Source organism: Pseudochaenichthys georgianus, chromosome 17 (assembly GCF_902827115.2).
Source record: "Pseudochaenichthys georgianus chromosome 17, fPseGeo1.2, whole genome shotgun sequence".
NCBI lineage: Eukaryota > Metazoa > Chordata > Actinopteri > Perciformes > Channichthyidae > Pseudochaenichthys > Pseudochaenichthys georgianus.
In genome coordinates, this window is record NC_047519.1 from 32730794 (window position 1) to 32753743 (window position 22950).

Sequence of the window (22950 nt, forward strand, 5' to 3'; positions counted from 1 at the left end):
ATTTCCCCTGTGAGTCTTTTTGCTTGGAAGTATACCTGGGGATCAAATCTGAAGCTGATTTAGCTGATGTAGCTGAGTAAGGCTGAATCTCATTGGGAGGCTTGGTCACATCATCAAGTGAAAGGACAACAATTGCAGCTAAACCAATTAATTTGAATGGAATTGCTATGATCAATATATTCAGTCATATGCAGAGACAATGTATATCTGGGCAATTTCTGTTTGCATCATATTTGTGCTAATGACCAATAGTAATCAGACTGACGGTGTTGATGTTTGATTGAATCCAGAGATGGAAAGGAAGCATCTGAGGCATATTGATCTATCCGCTTTTATTGAACCTTCCATTGTCTTCATTTTGATTTGGTTCCCCTTTGTGCTACAGCCCTGTTTTTAACTGCATTTTAACTATTGACTTGTGCTAAATAAAATTGTATATTTTTGATAACTTGACACCGCGTCTCCTTCTCCATTAGTATTCGAACCTGTGTGTCCTCTCTATAACTGAAAGAAGTGTTAGTATTTCCTTGGGTGAAACTCTCAAGGTGGCGTTGTCGGAGTTGTGAATGGTGTAATCAAACCAACTTTAACAAATATATTCACCTATCCTCCCCTCTGCGGCTACTGCCACAAACTGGTTATTGCCTTCATTTTGTATATAATAGATGTATTTTCTTTTTAAATGGAGGAATTATTTTGCAACACAAGTTTCTGAAGAAACAAACTAACTCACAAGAAAATAAATAAATTACGTAAGTAGTGCTGCTGCATAAAGGAAGAGAATGTCTTTGTGGAAACTGCTATTCTTCATATAGCCACACCAAACCGTGCACGGCGGTCAAAGACGTTTAGTTGTTAGAAACACAATACTTCACTTGTAAACCTCTGCTTTATATAGAGATGTATATATCACGTTGCACGAGCATTACAAATATTTGAATGCTTTCCAAAAATGCTTGCATCGCATCATTTAAATTGTTTGCCGTTAGAAAAGTTATGCTTTCCTTGCCTGAGCAGCACCACTTTGTGTTTTGAGTTCTACTGCCGGGCATTTCAAAGACTGCCATTGATGATCTGACAATGGACCTTTGAAATCGTAACAAGCTGAGTGCTCCAGACATGTTGCTGACCCTCTTCTTTCCTAGATACTGAATACCCCTTGTCTTATGTCACTTTCTCCTGGAGCCACCAGTGCTGACAGTGGCAGAATACAAGGACCGCTCGTGTCTAGAAATGTCCTCCTTATACCCCTCCAGAGTCTTAGAAGTGAAAGGAGGAAGGACACGGCGTCACTGTGACACAGAGCATTAGAGAACAAAGGAGCAAACTAAAAGCGGAGGTCTTTGTGCACTGAATTCTGACCCCTGCTGCCAAATGTAGGTTAAATATGAACGTTTTGTTGAGCTATTAGAAAGATATGCTTCCATATTCACAAGTTGGAGTTGCCACAACTTTTTCTGTCTCTAAATCTGGTGTGGAAGACAAGAGAGTTGCTTTAAATATCCCCACACCAATACTCCCGCAGTTAGCTGGCCAGGTAGAGAGTTATCACGCTCATGTCCCCTCTGTGGCTATGCATGTTGGTGTTGGCAGTGGGCTGCACTTGCTCTCAAGGCACAATAATGGTCTCAGTCCAGTTGTTCATCAACCTTTTCTGCCATAATTTGCATTAAAGTGCTAGAGACTTGGATTCAACCTTAAAACTTGTTGTGCTAATGGCTAAATACAGCACAAAGCCAGGAGCAAGTGTCATAAAACACCAATTGTATTGCACTAACTTGCCATAAAGGTAATTGTCTTTCACACACACACTCTGGCACTTAAACACTGCTCTCCAGCTTAGTTTCCTCCAACGGTCACCACAAAGCCTCAAGAGGGCCACTTCACATTCCGCAAATCACAGAAGGCGATGTAATTATAATGCTGGATTGATGTGATGCTGTTACTGTATTTGGGGTATAGTTATTTTTCAATTTATAGTCACATCCACAAGCTTGAAAGTGCAATTGACCTTTGGCCGAGCGCTCGTCCCGCTTTGTAATCGTCCTTAAACTTAACAAGCTATCTCTTTTGGCGTGGCACTTATGCAGTTTACAATGACAACCAACACAAATTGACCTTTGTAACTGTTGGTAATTGTTAAAAAATAATGGGTCCTTGATTTCAGGCAGGTGTGCACAAGCAGGCTTTCCCACTTCTATCATGTATCTTTTTTAACAGCCGCAATTACAACACTTGCTGTTGATCTATCCCCGTAGCTGGCTAGCTATTTAAACTAACGTTTTTCTAAAGAAACCCTATAACGGGGATATGGTCTTACTGGCTTCCAAAAAGTCAGCATCTTCACCAGTTCATGATCGATGTGGAAGACATGACAAATAATGAAATGATATTTTGCTTGTATTGCAATGTAGTGCTACTTTGTCCTGGCATTAAGCGGGAATCCATCCGTCTGTTTAGCTTACATCATTTGACAAGCAAGACACAGGTTGGATGCTTTACTTTCATATTTTTAAGCAGTATATTTCACTACAAGAGAATAGGCTTTTAGAATAATGACTAACAACATTTGGTAAACATCGGAACTAACACAGTTGGCTCGATTGAGTTCAAACTTGATCAAATAATATCAACAACAGGATGATGGATGTGTGAGCTTGGAGACTACTCTGTTCACATTTAGGACCGGCTTCCACATAGTGGTTGTATTGTTGTTGTACATTTATATCCCTTGTATCCCTTTTTGGCCTTAGAGCAATTCTAGGTTAGTTCGCTAGTGAGCTGGTCATGCTAATGTTCGTAGTTTATGTTAGAGCAGATAAAAGCAGTGTTTAATGCATTTAAAAAGGTAACTATAGACAATTGTGTTAAACTCAACCCAATGCTCACCACGACATGTTAGCTTGTTTTAGCTAATAGGCTAATGGTTGCTAACCTATGATTGAACTGTTTTGGAATTAAAAAATGCAAAATTCTTCAAATATGTTTGCGATTTATTTAGGTGAATGGCGATCACTTGGTTGTCCTGCTTTTTGTCTCGCATATTTATGCTGACAATGAACTTTTCCTTTATCCCCCCAAAAATGTGCTAAATAAGTAGCATTAATTTCTCTCAATTTCCTTCACATACGACATTCTGTTTCAAGTACCTACTTTTTTGTTTCAAGAAGTTGCTTTCCAAGGCAAGAGTCTCTGTCAAAAAATGCATTCTCTTCTCTTTCATCGACAGTGTCATTTAATGAGAGGCACTTACAGAAGTCTCTAACACAATTAAGTGTTTCATGACACCATCGGTAAGAAAATTAATCCCTCCAAATGAAATTGGTCTCAGTGCTCAGTGTGTCACCCAGTGGGATGCAACTTCATTCCTATTCATTGACCCTCCATGACTTAAAGCTCATTTCCCGAACACGTCGCTTCTCGAGGCTCCCGCAGCAGGATGCAGGCTTTCAACCGGCCTTCCCCTCTTTCCATTTGATTCAAGGATTAGATTTGATTACAGATTTGAGCTGGACAACTTCTGCGAAAGCCGTGCAATCCCCCTTTTTTTTTTCTTCTTGAAGTCTTGTTAAATTTACATAAAGCAGACGGGATTTTGGCTTGAGATTCTTCAGATTCTCCCATGTTTCATGAGCACAACAAGGACGGTTACAACACATTAGATTAACACAAGTGTAGTCAAAGATCTAGGAATTCATTTGTTGACTGATATATTGCTACCATCAACTGTTCCTTCGGTGAATAGGTCCACGATTGGCATTCAAACATCCTTTAAAATGACATTCACTTTTTGCCATTGGCTTGAACCTATATCTACAAACAATACACGGTTTCACTCTACACATCTTGTCTCAAATGATGTTCCTAATTAATAAAATGACAATGTTCAACAACAAGACAAAGACATGTTTTTTCTTTCCCCCTTTGGTGGAAGTGTATTGTGTAAGTGTTTATGTAAACATCGTTTTGACAGCAGCTCTCAAATGAAGAGAACCATGTGCCACACAAGCAAAGAAATAATACAACCAAAGTCTTTGCGCACTCATAGTCCGCATCTAGGACAGGTTGGCAGCAATAGAAAACAAGTAATACATATTTTTGTTTTGCGTAGTCATGAAAATATCTGTTTTATACAAAAATTAAATACAGTTACAGTATGTTACAACTTTTTTTGCCACTTTTACAGGTGAGCTCAAGCATGACTACAAAGCCTCTGAAAAAGAAAAGGAAAAAGTACTAGATTTGTCAAGGGGCTCGATAATAAGACATGTGCAGCATTTGGCAAAACAACAGACACCCTTCAGCAAAGTAAATTCACCAGTCACTGAAACACAGGGGGGAGAAGGTGAAGGAAAGGAGGGGAACAGTGAGGAAAGGAGATAGCAAGTCGGGAAGGAGGCTGTGAGGCAAGATGTTTTAAGATGTCCACATTATTATTATTTTAATAACTTCAGATGATACTTAGAAATCATGTGTCTAGTTTTGTACAGTCTGCTCTGAGTGTGGGCAGCTCGATCCCAGTCTTCAGTCTGCCTTTAATAAAGTACCAGCCAATGACATAATCAAAAAGCCAAGGCTCCAGCCGCTTCCTCTGTGACACTATCAGACAGCAGTGACTCCACCTATCCCTTCACATATCCACTTAGCATTCAGTATAACCGATCAGTGCACAAGCTGTTGCACCAGTAACACTGTCACCCACCACTGTGGCCTTGGATGTACAAAAAAAGTTGCTTATATTGTATGCTGAGCACATTGTCCTGTATGTCCTTAAGGTTGAAAGTTCAATCTCAACACATGTGGTTTTAGGGTTTTGGTTGAGGATGAGAGGCCGTTCAGGTCTCTCAGCAAAGGGAAACGAGCAATAGCGGGAGCACTACGAGGGTAAGCGCGAGCTGGCGGACGATGGGGGGATGATGGAAGGAGTCCTGTCCAGACAGTTGGTCGTCACACCCCCCGGGACCCTGGCAGCGAGCTCTCTCACACAGGACGCCGGTGAAGCTGGGGGAACAATGGCACCGCTGATGATGGTGGCAAGTGCCACCGTTCTGACAGCGCAGCATCGCGTTGTCACACACCCGAGCTGCAGAGACAAAGTAAAAAGGGCAGGGGAGACAGGAAGGGGTGATTAATAGATCACTCAGTGATAGGGAGGCTGAGAACATGAACAGGCAAGTTCACAGGGCACAAGCTGCCTCTTCTTGTCCTGTCTGCATCGGTCTGTGTCCTTAGAGCACAGCTGACACATTAGGGAGGGTGAAGCCAAGGACTTTGTGAAGAAGTATGCAGAGGAGGAGGAGACGGATAACCAGAACACATACTATATGAAAACTAGAATGTAGTCCACAGCCTGTGACAACCCCTTCCCACAAATGATTTGTTATGAAACACATAGACATTTTTATGGATATTTTTAGAATCGCCAAAGGGACTTCAGGGCAAATCCTGCCTCAACAAAAGCGCAAACGAACCATGGCAGTGATGAGGTAAATTAACGATGAGTGAATCCAGGGATGCCAGAGTCTTGTGAAACAGCCCCCCCTGTGTGGGACAGGAGAATTACATGTTGCTTCCCTGTGGCACAATGCAACCTGAAGAGGAGAAGACAAGGGACCTGGCAACACCTTCCCCTTTTGATATGCAAATAAGCATGTTCAATGATAAACAAATTGCTGTTGTTTTCTTTCTGGGTTAAAACAAACAATACAACACTATTAGGATATACTAATGTAACATCCTGACCTGCACTGTTCTAGTTGCCACCACACATTTCTTTGTTTTGATATAGATTGATTAGGACTGCATAACCTAATATACTCATTTCTAGACAATAGATCACAACACAATTATTCCAGGAAGCCTTTCTGCTGGCCGAGGTGAAATCCTGGAAGAGGTCATGTTTGCCAAGAGATTTCACTGTAATTGGATATCTCTGCTTGCATAAATAGTAATCACATTTTTGGTTTTCGGTAATGTGTCTCGTGCATCAGAATACACTTTAGAAGAAAAATAATTGCTCCTGCCAAAACTATTAAAAAGACACTGGTATTGCATTTAAGTGAATAATATTCCACTTCCCTTCACACAGACGCTGTTATGTGCTTTAAATGGAAATTTCACCTGGGGGTAAAGGGGTTTTATGGGATTTGCAATAATTCTGTGATGAATTGTTCTAAATTACTCTTTAGGTAAAACCACTTTCCCTGCGTTGTCTGCCTCTACTTCCGACAACCCTGAGAGGCTGGGTATGTCAGCCTTCTTGTGTTCAACTGTTTTTATGTATTTATAGACGGATTGATAATGATTGCATTGTAAGAGCAAATATAGCTGCTCTTCCAGTCAGTCTCCTGACTGCGTGATGGATTTCTCCCTGAATGACTGTTGAACACTGGTGCGAAATAATGAGACTGCCAAGAATCCACTGCTCTTTGATGACATTTCCAATTGATGTATTACAAATGTTAGTTCACAAAACTTGAATCGCTGCGGGAAATATATCATAAGGTTTATAAATGAATCCCAAAATACAAACACTACACTGATCAACAAGTCATGTCATGAAGAATCTGTTTGTTTAGATTCAGGCCAATACATATCTTGCAATAGCCTAGTAATCCAAAGCAAGAAAAGAATAACACTTAAGTGGCTATAAACCATATTTATTAAAAGTAAACCAAATGATATACCAAATTGCTATATATAAAATAAATTCTGTGATAACCAGTTCTATAGATGGTTATTTTTGTGAATTTCAACTCTCATAAAAATAAATGCTACAATTGTTCTTGTCTGCTGGATGTGTGAATAAATTGATTGCAATACCAACTTAACATTTGATAATATATCAGCGTAGTGTTCACAGCTCATCTTAACTGGTCCCAAGTGGCCACAAATCAGTAATTGCAGGTTTGATGACCGTTTAATTTGGATCTGTAATCCAATGCAAAATTGCGATGTCCATATTTGTCAAGTAAAACAACTCTTAATAACATATTTTGCAAACACAGAAGTAACGTGTTAATATTAGTTGGTATTAATATCATTTCTTGAAGAGGTCCCCCTCTAATACTAGCGTACGAGTATAGGGCTTTGACCAAGTCTGACAGGACCCAGACTTTTAGAGAGTCCATTTATGCCCAACAAAGTAACATTACTAATGCAATAGTGTTTGTAGTTGAACTTTGCATGCATTAAACCAGACTCCTGAACTACAGAGTGCTGCTGCCCTGTCCTCCGTGTGTTCAAACATTAATGGCCCGGTGGCTCCACCCCAATCACTAATTTTCAAAGAAGCTTTCTTATTTGACAGCTAATGGAAAACACCTGCGCTCTGTGTTTTGGTGAAAAATGACCATGGGATCAGCTAAGTCTCCATTAAGGTCCACACATTAACTTTGTTTCCTGTGGCCGAAGAGTAATCTCTCTGTCCTCCGGCGGACCCTCAGGACCGTTGTCTTTCTAAAAGCATCTGTAGCCCAATTTGTTTTCTGATGCTGAGGCTTAAGCCTGCGGTGTACTTGTGGAGCCACAGGGCCCTGCTGTCAGGACAAATACTGAGGGGAATTATTTTGTGTTGCTTGAAGTTAAATCTCACTAAGTGTTATGGTATGTGTGAAATAATTAAAAGTTAGTAAGTTGGTACCTTTTATTTACTATCCAGTAGAACATTTTAGTGAACCTTTTGGGTAACACATCACAGTTAGGCCAATGTGATGTGAGGCTATATTTTACTTTCTTTCTTCAATACGTGAAACGAAAAATGGGATTATTATTTCATAATAAAAAGCATACGGAAAGGAAAAAGAATGTTTAAAGGGTCAATTATATCAATATCAATGTATTATATCCTATGTTTTTCCATCTCCTGTTTATAATACGGCCTTTTGATTTAAAATGAGGAGCCTCCAAACCCAAGCATTACAAACCCAGATGACAGCAGTACTCACTGAGATGAGTAGACTGTACTTGAGGTGTAGAGTCAGTCAAATGCCACCCTTACAATTGATAATAAATAGAAAATCTTTCTTTTGGAACGATTTATACCACTGTCTCTTCTGTAGGCAAGTGCCCTGTGTTATTTACTTTCTTACACTTACTCTTGGACTTGTGCTGGCAGCAAGTGAGAACACAGCAATGTGAGTGGCTAAGCTGGTTCTCTCTCCGAGACATATGTGCACCTCACACCTCCGTCAGATGTGTGACATTTTAGCAGTATAACTGTTGTGACAGATCCTGCCTTGGGCCTTGGTGTCGCACGAAGCAACATGGAGAAAATACAGCAACAGCACAATAGTGAGAGATGGACAAAGAGCTGCATTTCATTTCATACTGCTTCTTCCAGGGGACAAAAGAAGATGTGTTTAGGAAACAGGGGGTGTATTCTGTTTTTAGACTGATAATACCACATTGAGAACATCACATCTGTGTTGACATCAGCAGGAAGAGAGCTAGTTAATATCCTAAGATGAAGCTTTTTTCTGAAAGATCTACATCATATATACTAAAGAAGTTCTAAAGAATAGCCAACCTTTTTTAAATGTGCCAATTGTCATTAAAATACCTAATATTGCACAAACCAAGGCCGATAAGAGCCCAGGGAGACAGCAACACATAAACGGAAGCAATATAGAACGGTTTGTGGATATATATAGTTTAGGTATTCATAGTGATTAATTGAATATTTTAAATAGCTTTAATAACTATAGATTCACCATAGCAATCAACTATAACTGGAGACAGTTTTCAGATACAGGAACTTCTAATTATAAGCTCTGAGACAGAATAGTGTTGCTTCAATTACATTGGATCAATATCTTTCGCCATGGTGTCAGAGTAAGCTGAAACCCGCGTTCAGCTATGCCTCGTGTTATCATATTAACATGAAGGTTTCGTCATTAGTCATGACTCGAAGCTCTGAAGTTCAATACCGGGTGTTGGCTGCAAAGAAGCATTTTAAAGTAGGCATACAATATTGCATCTGAAGACGGAGAGGCGTGGTTTTCATTTTAAACATGTCAGGGTTGGTAAATGCTGGGAAATGTGTTATTGTTAGAATACAAATTACATTAAATGCAAGGAATGATTTAAAAAAAAAGTTGAACATTATTTACTTGTTGAGAGTTGTTCTAAGCTAAAGATAAACAAGAAAGCAAATACACATTCTGTGTCTTAAACATATAGGATCTTTAAAAAAAATGTTTGGAGCCTATCTATAATTGAAGTCCAAGAGGCAAACAGTGTAATGATTGCTTTTCTTTTTAATACATACAAAATGATCAAGATGACTGAAAGGCGTTTTTTGCCCAGCAATAACAATTCCAATTTAACCTTGTTCAGGTACCAAACACACAATTTAGAATTTGAGGTTTTATTGCAAAAGCTAAATAACTACCTTGTGTGAAAAAATTCTCCTCCTATGCACTAAAGCAGTGCTTCTAGTAATGTACCCCCTTTGAAACGTTTTCTCAGCCAAGTACCCCCTGGCCGACCCCGAACATTTTTGATCGAAAAAGCCTATATAAATAATTAAAATATAGTGATGTTCCCTCAGTGTGTGAGTTATGAACTCCTTCGTGCATGCTTTGCAACAAACTAAGGATATTTAATAAAACATTTTTATAAAACAGAGTTTTTCGATTGAAGTAATATCCGTTTAACAAACCAATGAACAACATGATATATTGTGAAAAACTATAAAATACAATACACACATTTGACATGTTTATATGAGGAGTAGTAGTAGAAGTAGTAGTAGAAGTAGTAGAAGTAGTATTAGAAGTAGTAGAAGTAGTAGTAGTAGTAGTAGTAGTAGTAGAAGTAGTAGTAGTAGTAGTAGTAGTAGTAGTAGTAGTAGTAGTAGCGGAAGTAGTAGTAGTGTAGTAGAAGTAGTAGTATTAGTAGTAGTAGTAGTAGAAGTAGTAGTAGTGGTAGCGGTAGTAGAAGTAGTAGTAGAAGTAGTAGTATTAGTAGTAGTAGTAGTAGTAGTAGTAGTAGTAGTAGTAGTAGTAGTAGTAGTCTTAGTGGTTCTATAGGAATATTTTATATAAAATTGTGTTTTCTATTTAACTTATTGTGCTACGATTATTTTTGTAATCATGCATGGTATTTTTTTAATCAACCTTTTTTTAATTAATTTTTTTTAAATCTCACGTACCCCCTGCAGTACCCCAACGTACCCCCAGGGGTCCGCGTACCCCCATTTGAGAATCACTGCACTAAAGGATATTCCTATGGAACACCCACTGTCATGGGGCATTTAGAACGGCTTAAGTAAATGCAGAGAATGCAGCACACGCTTTTCATTGACATTGTTCTCGGTGAGATAGATGCTGCGTTCTGACACTTTATATGGAAATGATGCAGATTACAAAGGAAAAGTGTTATTCACACCAGTCCAGTTTGTTTCACCTCTGACGCTGGCACATCTTGTTCCCAGCTTTAAAAGCTTCGATAAGAGAAGAAACACCCTCTCTTGATTGTGGAAATCCTGAAAGTCCTCTTTTCATGTGTTCTTCTCGTGGCTGTGAGAGCAGTGATGCAGATGCAACTTAACACTCACTACACAGGATATCTGGGCCGCAGGATTAGCTTGAGATAGCTGGAGATCAATCTACATAAACCACCCTCCAGCCTGTCCTCTCCTCTCCTTCCCCTCTTTCCTCTTTCTCCTTGCGTACATGGCAGAAAGGGTGCACCCCCAGAGAGCATTCTGAGTAATTAAAACGAGGGCATGATCAAAGAGGGTTATGACGCTGTGGACTTGGTGATCATGAGGCATGTGGTCCATTCCCTACGGTGTTCTCACAACAAAAGGTCTACCTTGTAAGGACCAGCGTGTGTTGGTGTGCATGCAAGATGAAAGCATCTGGGCTTTGGGAAAACAATCAACTCCATACCTCTATTAGCATATTCTATATTACACTTTTTTTTCAAATCGCCAATCAATAAGCAATCAGTTGTTCCTATGTATTGTTAATGTCATGCTGAAGTTACAAATCCTATAAGCCTACCTTGGTTACGATTTGCAACACCAAGAGATGAAGCATTTGCTCGATCTGTGTAAAAATAGGAAAGGTTATATTACACTGGGTTGAAATATATTTCATGCTGTTATTTAGTTAAAGTACAGTAACAGCATGCAGAGATTTTAAATATATATAAATAGATATATATTTTTACAATAATCGGTACGTTTGTGGGCTGATTTGCCTTAGCATTATTGGAGAGTTTCTTGTGTTTTAGAGTATGTACTGATGTACTGTAGAAAAGTGTGCATGCAGACTTGATGAGTGAAGACAAAATGCAGAGACATACATAATGGTAGCTGCTTTTGTTATCCATTATTAGGAGTCCCCTTCAGGCATCAACACAGATGCATGGTGGGAGCCGTGTCTTCATAGCAAAAATAATTGTTTTTTTTCTGGCTTTGAGCCAATGTCTGTCTGTTCGCTTAGAGCACATATTCTAGAGTAAAAGGGAGAACATCTTTCTCAACAGGCCATCACATTAGGACTCCTCTTGTATTTAATGATCGAGAAAATATCTTCTTTAATCTTAAACTGTTATATTTTGTTCTGAGTTTGTTAACTAATAGTCTATACTTCATTAATTACTGCTGATGATTTTGCAAGCCATGCTGCATACTGGTTGGATGGATGCCTGGAAAGAAGGACACGTCTATGGCTTCCCTTTTAATCCATTGGTCCATTTTCTATATGGCTATTTCTATACACAATTTTAATAGGCCTTTTAAAACCTGGGTGGGGTCTGTTATTCAAAAACACATGAACAAAGCTCTATCTTTCAGACAAAGCATTGGATCACTTAAGATAAGGTTCTGCCTGATTGCCTTTTAGGATGGATATTTTTCACTGTAGAAAACATAGTGATGAATGAAGATGATAATACAGCACAATCCCTCACACCAACTTCATACGTCAAACAAGTGTTAGTCACGACTGAGGGAGGAAACCATAAGTCAGCATGCCAGTTAAAAAAGTCTGATCAACTTACGCGCTGGTCCATGGTTATTGGGGATACCTGTGGAAAAAGCAGGGACAGTGTTTCATGAATAGCGTCATTTTACTCTTGAAACTTGAGTCATGAAACTTCGAGAGGAAACAATATTGTTTGCTTGGAATAATTCAAAGCCGAGCAGCACTTGGTCTCCACTGTGTCCACTGATTAACAGCAGCCATTGCTCTGCAGAGAACCTGACCACATGGTCCAACACCCGCCCACTTCTGATGATAATAACAGGTCTGCCAATGGCGAAATGTCAACGGAATCAAAACTCTATGCGGAAACGTATTTTTCATCAGGATTTTCATTTATCTTTTAACTAAACATTCTTTTTGTTATTGGCTTGATAATTGTAATTGTTAACAAATCTCTGAATGAAACCAGTCAAACAGCATCTGCAAATCATTCAAAGTGTGTGTGTAATCTTCTCCTATTCAAAGGTCAGTGGGATTTACGATATAAAGAAAACAGATGTTAAGCCAATCAAATAAATGAAAATATAAATATATTTTTGGAACATTTGCCCATGATTGATTTTCAAAATAGACACTGTCGGCTGGAAGAACAATTATAGTATTTTTTCAAGTTATATTCAAAAGTCAGAATTTGGCAACCCTGTTCTCGTCTTTGTCTAAAGCATGTGTTATCTGCCCGTGGATTCCCCATCTCTGTGTTGCATTAATGTAGCCAGCTTTGTCTTGCCCCATAGTTTGAGCAATTTCTGGTCATGTTCTCATGCTTTTCCCTTCTGTCAGTTTGTTACAGTGGGAATTGTATATTGTTTGCACCCCATTCATCATGTCATTAGCTGTTTAGGGCTGTCACAACAACGGCAAGCAGATTTTATGCTCCGATTTGCAAGAAAAAAGCAAGCTTCAATTTCTAACCAATAGTTGTTCTGTGTGAGAAATGGAGGGCAAACAATATTGCCCTTTTTAAAGCCAAAGCGCATTCTAAAAACTGATCAAACTCTCAGCCGCAACCCCTCTTAACCTGTGAACCTGCTTTGGAACTCAAGATGAGTTGACGCTCCCTGCAAAGTGGACTGTCAACATAATTCTCAAAGTGATTCCTCTTCTGCTCTGCAGGATTTTTCCCCTCCTTTTGAAAGCCTAGGATTTGAATCACTCTCAGTCACTCTAAGCCGCTGACAGCCATGGCCAATAGCAACGCAGGGCTCCATTTTGGGCTCTAATTTAGTAGACGAAGGGTCACGTATGTCCATATATCTACATGTGCAGGGATTTGAATATGTAATAGGCCTCACCCTGTTCCTATCTGTGAAATAAATGACTTCCATGATTAAAGAGGAACATTGAAGACAGATGAAAGCTATTAAACTATAATTACATTTAGCACGTTCTGGATATTTGTCTTGATACGAGGCCTGTACGTTTAATATTCTTAAAGGGAACATGAGCTTCACATAATGAATAAAGGCATGTTACACGACCTAGGCGTTACTTATGAGAGAAATAAGAATAATTCAAGACCAAAGTTTGTTCATTTAACACCTGGGGGACCAATAATGTTACGTCACTTCCATGTGCAAACATTATTGCATTTTATGCCACTGCCAAACAAGTGCTAATATTGCTTTTGAGATGGCTAGACCTTTGTTTCATCGGTTCAGTGCAGATGCGGCCAAGTGTTGGATTTTTTAATAACGGCCTGTCAATCTGACAGTGAGCACCACATTGCAGGGAGGCTCATAACACCGAGGAGGTGCAGGGGTAAATCCAGCAATATCTCCTTGGAGCTCACAGACGTTCCTAAAAACAAACTCCCACTCGCAATCAAATGGGTTGCATGTGCACACACACATCCACACAGGTTTTGTGCTCAGACATGCATGCGCACACAACCACAGACACATAATACTCAGACAAATGACCGTGTAATTGTCCAATTCATCAACCAAAGCCCAAAGAAGAGCAAGACAAGGTACTACTGTTACTGACTGCACAAATGTACTCGCACTAAATCAGTGGATCAATAGCAATATCACATGTCTGGAAAGTAATCTAATCAGATCACCATGTTGGATAATTCAAGTCAGACAATCAAACCGAGCATCTGAAAAACCTGCTGTCAATCCCCGCAGATTCCTGCCATGAGAGTTGCTGACTGTGAGTCTGAATCAGTGAGAATGGAGGACCAGAGGGCTAGATCTTCACCATCTGGCCTCGCCTGGCCGTCCACCACCACATCCACGAGTGGCTGTATTAGATTTATTGAGGCAATGAGCCCCCTGCCTCAGGCGTGGGGTTTGATAAATGTGACTCAACTCCCATCCAAGATTATAATGGGGATAATGCAAAAGAGCACCTTCTGCCTCAGAGATACCGTGTGAACGGGGAAAGAAATACCCGGCATTATTTCACCATGGTGTTGAGGCAGGAATAATACATTCAATGTGTAATTATTGGAAGGATGGTTGCTATACTGAATGAGCAGAAAAAAACACATGACATTTATTTATTCCCTACAAATCAACATACCCAACAAGGGCCTAAGGGGGAACATGACTCTTTTGACTGTTCCACCATCACTGTGGTTCAAATATAGGTTATCTATACCCAAATACCTGTTCACAAAAAAATGCTCATTGTCTGCCTTTTCAGGAGCTTCCAGCTGTATCCTACTATTTTACTGATTTAAAATTGGACTAAAATAATTCCCTAAGAGTCGGCGGACAGCCAGAAAAAGACGAAGACAAATGACATTATTTTGTTAGTCTTAGCTGAACACAGACAAACTCCAGCAGACAAGATCAGTGCATGTGTTGCTAATTAGCTTAAAGGTAACATTTGTACAGTTTGTAAATAGATTTTCTTCGGTGCAAATCCATGCAAATGACCCAAGCCAAACATTTACTTTATTTCTGTCAATAGGCGCATTCATACCGCAGTACTTTTCCCACAAAGGTTCATGAGAACTCTTTAGTTCTTATGAACTAAGTACAGATCGCGTTCACACCGGATCGCGTTCACACCGGATCGCGTTCACAAGGATTAGGCAAATGAAGCCGCTGACATCACTTCTTCTTCTGCTTTGGGTTTACTGGCAGGCTGCAAACAACTTCACGGCGTATACTGCCACCCGGAGGGACTGGCTTCAGTAGAAGCTGCTGGGACTCCCAGCAGCTTCTACTGAAGCCAGTAAATCGCCAGAACGCCGACACCTCCTCATCTCCACCGCTCCCATGTTTTCTTTTGTGTTGCCATAAATTAGTCTCTCTGCGTTTCTGCGCTGGGCTAATGCTAATGCTAATGCGAGGATAATAAAATGGCGGCTTCATAAAACTTTTTGGGAGTTTTACAGGACGTGGTTTGCATTCCGCCCAGCCAATCAGAAATAGGAACCTTTTTCTCCCACGAAAGTCCCTGCTAGAGAGCAGGGACTGAAAAGTGGGTAAAAAAGGTTCTGATTAACTAATTTGAGTTCTGGCTCTTTTTGGTGTGAACGCGATATTTCGGAACTATATCGGAACTAAAGTGGGAAAAGTACTGCGGTGTGAACGCGCCTAATGGTCTTACTAGTAAATTAGACATATATCTACCATTACATTACAAATACTCATATACTTACATATATTTGCGGTTCCTTTGGGTATGGGGAGGTAGGAGCCCACACTCCAGGCTCTTCCGTGGTAATGCTTCTTACAGCGGCTGCAGTCTGGCCCTGTGGTGTTGTGTTCACACTCACAGCCCAGCTTCCCCTTGTCAAACACACAGCTGTTGGCATGCAGGTTACACTTGCACCTGAGACAGAGAGATAACAACAGACAGACACATGAATGGGCATCATTCTGCATCCATTGAATCAATAACCTCTGGAGAGAATAAACAAAGTCGGCCTCTGCTGCAGCGTGTATTAGTGCTTTTCAAATGTTTCCACAGGAGTCAATTGAAATCCTGGTGGGTTAGCCGACTCGGATCATACCTTCACAAAGCGTCATTGTGCTCTTCATTTGTCTCCGCTTATGTGGAGAGAACAGTGAGGCAAATCACGTTACCTTTGCCACCCTGAGAGCTAGATAAAAGGCAATCTGTGAGATTCGCTAATTGAGCGAAAACCATGGATCTGATAGAGATGATAGCATAAAGAGGAGCTGCGTAGCCTGAGAGTTCTCTTTTCTTTCTTTTCAAAGTCTTTCATTGTCATTTGGCAAGGGAGCCTTCAGGCAGGAGACCCTCGAGGTTGACAGAGCTGGTTTATTAGACAGAGCTGTTACAGATGCTCCTGACCGTAGAGGAGAGAAGGCCTGACAACTGCTCAACACTTAACCAAATATAGTCCCTAGTTTGATCAAAAAGAACAAGTGTGCTTGTCTTTCCAATATTTCGGGGAAAAGTTGGTTTATCTCAATCGTGTGTTTCTAACAATCAGAATGAACATTATTTTGTCACGATCTGTCTGTGTTGTGTTTTGTCTCGTCTTGATCTGTCTTTGGTTTTCCTGTTTTTAATTTTCTGTCTCTGGGTGTTTCTCAATCGCGAGTACGCTTGCTTGGTAGCACATGTCTGCCGAGCATCTTGCTTCAGAAGCGAGGCAAGAATCCTTCCTGGCATTCGGAAAACAAAGAGTGGAACAGGCTAGCAAGAGTGTGCAGGTGTGCGTCATATGAGAGGCCCCGCCTTACATTTTCCGCCACAGATTTGGGGAAATTGGTCCGTGCGCAAAGCATTGTGGGGATTTTAAGGACGCAAAGTCTACTCATGTGCAGCCTCGAAATTTCCCCCAAACCAAGGACGCGGCCTCGGTGGAATCCAAGTATGCTGGACATTGGAACGGTCCTGCTGCGCCACTTGATGACGTAGCATCATTGAAACACCCCTGCCTGATTACCCGATTGTGTGCACCTGGTGCCCCTGTGGTTTCTCCTCCCTCCTCACCTGTGTCTTGTTTGTGTGATTAGTCTTGTGTGCATTTAAGTTCTGGTTTTTCTGTCTGTCATTGTTAGATCCTTGTTGTTGTTGACTGTGTTCACGGGGGAGAGTTATGTATGTTACGTTTAGCCTTGAAATAAAGGTATTATCTGTTAAACCTGCATTTGGGTCCTGCCTGCTTCGCTCAACCCTGACATATTTGTTCTCAGAACCGTTGTGAGAGTTGTGTTTACTGCCAGTGAATAGCTCTATTAGAGACAGACATGCAGTGTTTGATGTCCAAAGAGATACTACAGTTTCATATTCAATGTGTATTCCAGCTATCAATTTCTATATTTTAGTCATAAGAGGGTAAAAGGTTACACCTCAGGAACCTAGGCTTCCAAGGACATGATGTTGTGATACATAATGAGTTGAATGAGGGGGAGGCCATCGGCTCTATCTGACACACAAAGCCTCCCAAGTGGTTCGGCGGCTCATGGTTTCACATCAGTCCTATGTTTGTTTTTACAAAGTGCTTCCAAGGGAAGATGTCTCCCTTTTGAGAGTGAGGTATCTGTTGCCTACAATCGCCAGTGAACATGAGACAGAGAAATCAGCCATCCAACATACATCCATTCTAATTGACTTCCTGACCTTACTGGGACGTCTCACATTAATGATAGATAACTGCGGGAAACTGTAGCCTGGTATGTCAATCTGATAAGCAGTATAAAGTCAGTGAATATGTTCTAAAGTAATGTGGATCTCTGGTAACATCCACCTATTGGTAACACTAACATTGGTAAAAGCACAATTCAGCATTTGTAAGTATCATACAAAAACATACTAAATATTTTTATATAGATAACTATACCGTATAGTCGCAAAGAGACCACTGCGAAATGTCAGTTTCTGTGGTTTTACTATTAATAGGCATGTGGTCTAATAGAATGAACATGTATTGTTGATTTCGAAACCACTGACAACATTTCTCCCACACAAAAAATATATTAAGATAATTGTCCAGATCTTGCAAAATTCAGAAAGAGGGACATTGGAAGACATTTTGAATAATACTTGTGCATTTTGTTTAGAATTGCTTACTTAACAGAAGTTTCAAACATAGCACAGCCATTGGGACACTGGACTGGTGTATACGCCTCACTGCGATTTAACTAAATCATTTGAACATTTTCTATAACTCAAAGTAAAAAACTCCCCAAAACCGAATGTGACCATGCAGAAAATCTAAGATGATCATTCACCAGAAACAATTATTGTCATTTGCTGGGAAATGGATTTCCAATACTGCCACAACAATAAAGCTCCAAACAAAACTTATTTTGTTAATCTTTAAAAGAAAATCACCATCTTTCCTCGGGTTAAGTGCTGTCTCACTACATAATGGATGTGACTGCACACCAGATCACATTCACAGCAACTAAAAGTGAGTGCCTCTTACCCCACATTCCCCAAAGTCCTTAACTTTTTAATCAATTAAAGTCCCTGCTCCATAAAATTAATGACTGGGTGTAGCTCTTCTGCCATGCAGACAGCAGCAGCTCCCTGAAGTCAAGTGCGATGAGATTTGACCTTCCACTTAATTAAAAACCAGCAAAATCTGGATCATCGAGCCCAACCGGTGCACGCGGCACGCTGATAGAGCAGATGATGGGCACTCCGGGGAGCTCTGGGATGTAATGCTTTTGCCGCTGGCATTGTCATATTGCAATCAGAGAGGTTTTTTGTCCCTAATTTAGCCACAAGAGGGAAGAGATCTACTGTATGTCCAGCCTTTTCAACCTGCGCCATTATGAACACTGATTTTATAAAATGTAATGACCTTTAAACCAGTGTACAGTCGAATAACAATTGGTATTTTCCAAACAAGTGACCCTCCCCTAGGAGATACTGGAAATCATCAAGCGTCCTTGACTCTTACTCATCAATTGCATTTGTTCAGCTTGGGGTAAAATGCTCTTAGAAAGGATGAAAGGAAACTGTTATGGATGTTTGTTATCGTTCTGGTGTCTTTCGTGCCACAAAGGAATAGTGGGAGTGATTACAGTACATGTTTTAAAGATGATACTATCAGAATCTTGGTGTCTTCCAATGTAATCTTGGAAAATGTGATATTTTGCAAGAAACCTTATTCAAGGTTACAGTTGTTGCAAGAGGATATCTTGAAAGCAATATGAAATATTTATTGAAGAAGAGCAAGGTAAATATGACCTGTTACATTTCCAAACAAAATCAGTATTCACACTGTAATAAAGTAATGTATGTTACATTTTTGTGTTCGTTTTTTACTGTAGTATTACATTGGTATGCAATGGCAATATAGTGTTGTGCAATCCCTAGGCAAATCATACATTATTGTTGTACTTCTTTTTAATACCAAATAGTTTAAATTAAAATAGTTTACAGAGAGTCTTTCATTTTCCAGAGTAACCAGAACATCACTACCGTTTCATTTTGTGAATTAAATGTGTCCATTATTCCCTTCACCTTCTTTGAACAAGCGTGAAGGCATTGTATACGAAAAATCTCAACGCTATCTGCAAGGTGAAATCCCATTCAAGTAGAAGCATTTATGTATTTTACTGATGTATTATATGGGCGGTGGTGGCGAAGTCCATAGGGACTTGGCTTGGCAACTGGAAGGTCACCAGTTCAAGTCCCAGAAAGACCAAATGCTACCGAGGTGTCCCTGAGCAAGGCACCGTTCCCTACACGGCTCCCCGGGCGCCGTGCATAATGGCAGCCCACTGCTCCTAACACTAGGATGGGTGAAATGCAGAGAAACCGTTTCGTTACATAGTACCTGTATTACGTAATGACAATAAGTTGAATATATCTATTATGAATGGACCAAAGCTTTAACATTCAACAGGATGGACTTTAGGCTTGGTCTCATTACGAGTGTTGTCATGACCTTCTTTGTTACAAACTACCTTCTTTAATCCTCATAATCAAAACAATTATAATGTGCTGCATCTTATTAATGCTTCATCTAGTGAATAATGAGATACAGATACTGGACTATAATCGTGGCCTTAGAATGGGCACGCTAAATGTAACAGGACAAATCTCTACAGTCAAGTAAAGGTGAGGCTCGGGGCTAATTTGTTGATATTCTGGAGCAGACAGCAGCAGTGCCCTGTCTGCTGCCTAACCTTGGCTAATCCTGGATACTTGGCGCTGTGTTGACGGGCTCTCTGAGTCTAACACAGCTTTCCTGTTTTGTGACAGCTTCTACTGTAGCGTCTCTGATTCAAGACAAGAGAGCAGCACAGCACTCGTTAAAAAGGAAACTCAAAGTACGAGCGCCAGAGCTGACGGGTTAGGAACACTGTTCAACCTTTCAGAGACTGCTAAGAAAAATCACATTAAAGCCACTTAAAGTGAACATTTTTGCTTTACTTAAATGGATGTTTCTGGTCTTGGCCACATTTACAGTAATCAAACTTTAAACTGAATTAACTGCATTCTTGCAAGTGTAAGTGTTTCACTGTAAAACATACAGCCTTGAGGTAATTGCGAAAGACTACGAAGAGTATGATATAACTTCCATCTGTTGCATCACCTCTCAGACAAACTCCCAGTTGATAAAGTACACTGAACTCGGTGCCAAGCGATAGAAATGTTTGAATAGGGAGACAACACGGTTATAAAAAGACATAAGATGTCTGGGTGCAGATAATGAATACAGCTGGATTAAAGTAACTGATAGGTGATGTTTTTTTAACCCATGCTACCCATAGAGCAGGGGTGGGGAACCTTTTTCCTCTCAAGGGCCATTTCAATTTCAACATCCTCCGAGGGCCGTACAAATGATTGACCTCTGCTTAAAAATACTAAAATAACAGCCCATTCATTTCGCCTTTCTTTCATGCTGTGCAAAGAAAAAGCAACCTCTTAATCCAGATATCTCACCATGACTCGCGTATCGCTTGTTTAATTTTTTTGCCGTCTAGATTTCTTAATTTTTTTTATTTTTTGCGTGTGTTTATAAATTACCTCGAGGGCCGTACCAAATGGTCTCGTGGGCCGTATACGGGCCGGGGGCCGGGGGTTCCACACCCCTGCAGTAGAGGCATCTTTGTTTGAAAAATGCATTAAAAATGTAAGGAAAAATGTGGCTTTGAAGCCTACAATACATCAAACCTATACGGACGGCTATATGCCTATTGCTTTAACAGCACCAATACTGCAGTATATGAGCCTGGTGTTCCCTATTTTGCAAAATTAGTTTGGCGACATTGAGCATTTTATAAAATAGCTATTAGGTATTTAAGACTGCACCTTTTCCAGTTTTTTTTCCATTGGAGATTTAACCCATGACTGCCACTCTGCTAAGACCCAGTGAGCAGACCAGGCTCCCTGAGCTCTGTGTTTCTCACCTATTCCCTCACCTCCTGGTCAGTAACTATAATGAGCATCCATGCTGTATAAATACATGCTGAGCTTTCCTGAAACTTTCCTCGATACGGCACTTTGAGAGCCTCACAGCCTGACAGTGAAAGCTCTGACAGATACAGAGAGATCAAGGCTGCTGAGGGGAAACTTTGGCCTTGTTGAAAGTTTTAGAGATGAATGTCAATGTGTAACCTGGACAAACCAGAATAACCTGCCAAGAGCTTCCAGGGAAAGGCTGTTTGATGTCTGTTACAGTAAAAGAAGAGATTCTCTTGAAATGTGGAATGTGAGCTACACAGGAACCGACATGGAATTATTTCATTTAAAAAAAAAATGTAGTCGTGGAATCCTATCCGGTTAGAAATATCAAAATGACAGAAATAATTGTTCCTGGAGCCAAAGAAGAATGTTTATCATTCGTCAGTTTTAAAGGGGCCATGTTGTGCTTACTTTCAGGTTCTAACATTTTATTTTGTGCCTCTACTGTGACATGTTTATTTTTCTCATCCTGCCCGTGATTAGTGCTGCGTACCGGTACGCCGAACCGGTACTGGACTTGTAAAACTTTTCGGTTCAAGTCCGGTTAAAACCGGAACGTCGGGAACCGGTACTTGGACTCGCAAAAAAACTAGCACTTACGTCTATTCTGGTTTCTGTGGTTATTTAAACATTCCCTGATAAACGTTATTCAGTGTCAATAAATGAGTGCTAATCCCAGTGTGCTCAGTGTACAACATCACATGTCATTTCCCCTTCGATTCACGGTTTGAAAACGTAGCATTTCGCCACATGCTAATGCTAACCGGAAGTGAATAATTTTCAGAATAAACGTATTAAGTTAATAGCGTGAACTTCCGTTTTTTTCAGAATAAAACTGATTTAAATTAAATAGTGTATTTAATTCAAAATTACGCCATATCAACATTGATTTTAATTTCTAACAGTATGTATGTACATCACTATGTATGTAGTATGTACTGTATAATGTACACATGTAGAGTTGTAGAAAATACATGGTGTACAGACAGTACAGTACACTCTGACTGTACAGTCACTACAGTGTAGCCTATACTGTATAGTAGGTGTGTAACAGTGTAATGCGTATAGTCTACTCTACACTCTACCTTTCAGCAACGTTTTAGGAATGTAGGCTCAGTCAGCTCAGGGACTGTTTGGTTACTTTAGTTTGGTAAATGAAATAAATGTTTGAACTTTGTAGTAGTTCACTGTAGTTGCTGTCATAAGTCATTTGTAGACTAAGTGGCAAAAAGTGTTTTTTTTACATTTGTACTTTGTAGAGAAATGTAGACACAAGTTGGAAGGGAGCACAATAAACCTGACGAGTTTGAATTTGAGTTGATTTTCAATTGATAATTAGCTCACAATAAGTTCACTTTAGTTACTCACACAACTTGAAACAAGCCATGGGTTCAGGTCCGGACTTATAAGTCCGAACCTGAACCTGAACCTCTGGACTTGAGTCCGGACCTGAACCTGAATGTGAGTCCAGGTACGCAGCACTACCCGTGATACAGCACCACTTTTCACAATGTTGTGATTGGTCAACCACTTAGTGATGTGTGATAGTGATGTGGGGATTGCCCACAATATTGAATATGTAAGTCGCTTTGGATAA

At 40.1% G+C, this 22950-nt stretch overlaps 1 protein-coding gene across 3 annotated transcripts in view; it reads right to left on the reverse strand.

The window, feature by feature from the left end:
* Window positions 1-2584: 2584 nt before the first annotated feature.
* Window positions 2585-22950, reverse strand: part of LOC117461845 (netrin-G1-like) — a 76174-nt gene continuing 55808 nt past the window's right edge. For 2 of the 3 annotated variants that reach the window (XM_034103812.2, XM_034103813.1), the window contains exons 4-7: window positions 15613-15785; window positions 12013-12039; window positions 11010-11054; window positions 2585-5083 (exon numbers count right to left, since the gene is read on the reverse strand). In XM_034103812.2, coding sequence (XP_033959703.1) covers window positions 4845-5083; window positions 11010-11054; window positions 12013-12039; window positions 15613-15785 — 484 coding nt within the window. In that variant the 3' untranslated portion in view covers window positions 2585-4844. The remainder of the gene's footprint in view (window positions 5084-11009; window positions 11055-12012; window positions 12040-15612; window positions 15786-22950) is intronic. The other variant, XM_034103814.2, reaches the window with a different exon arrangement.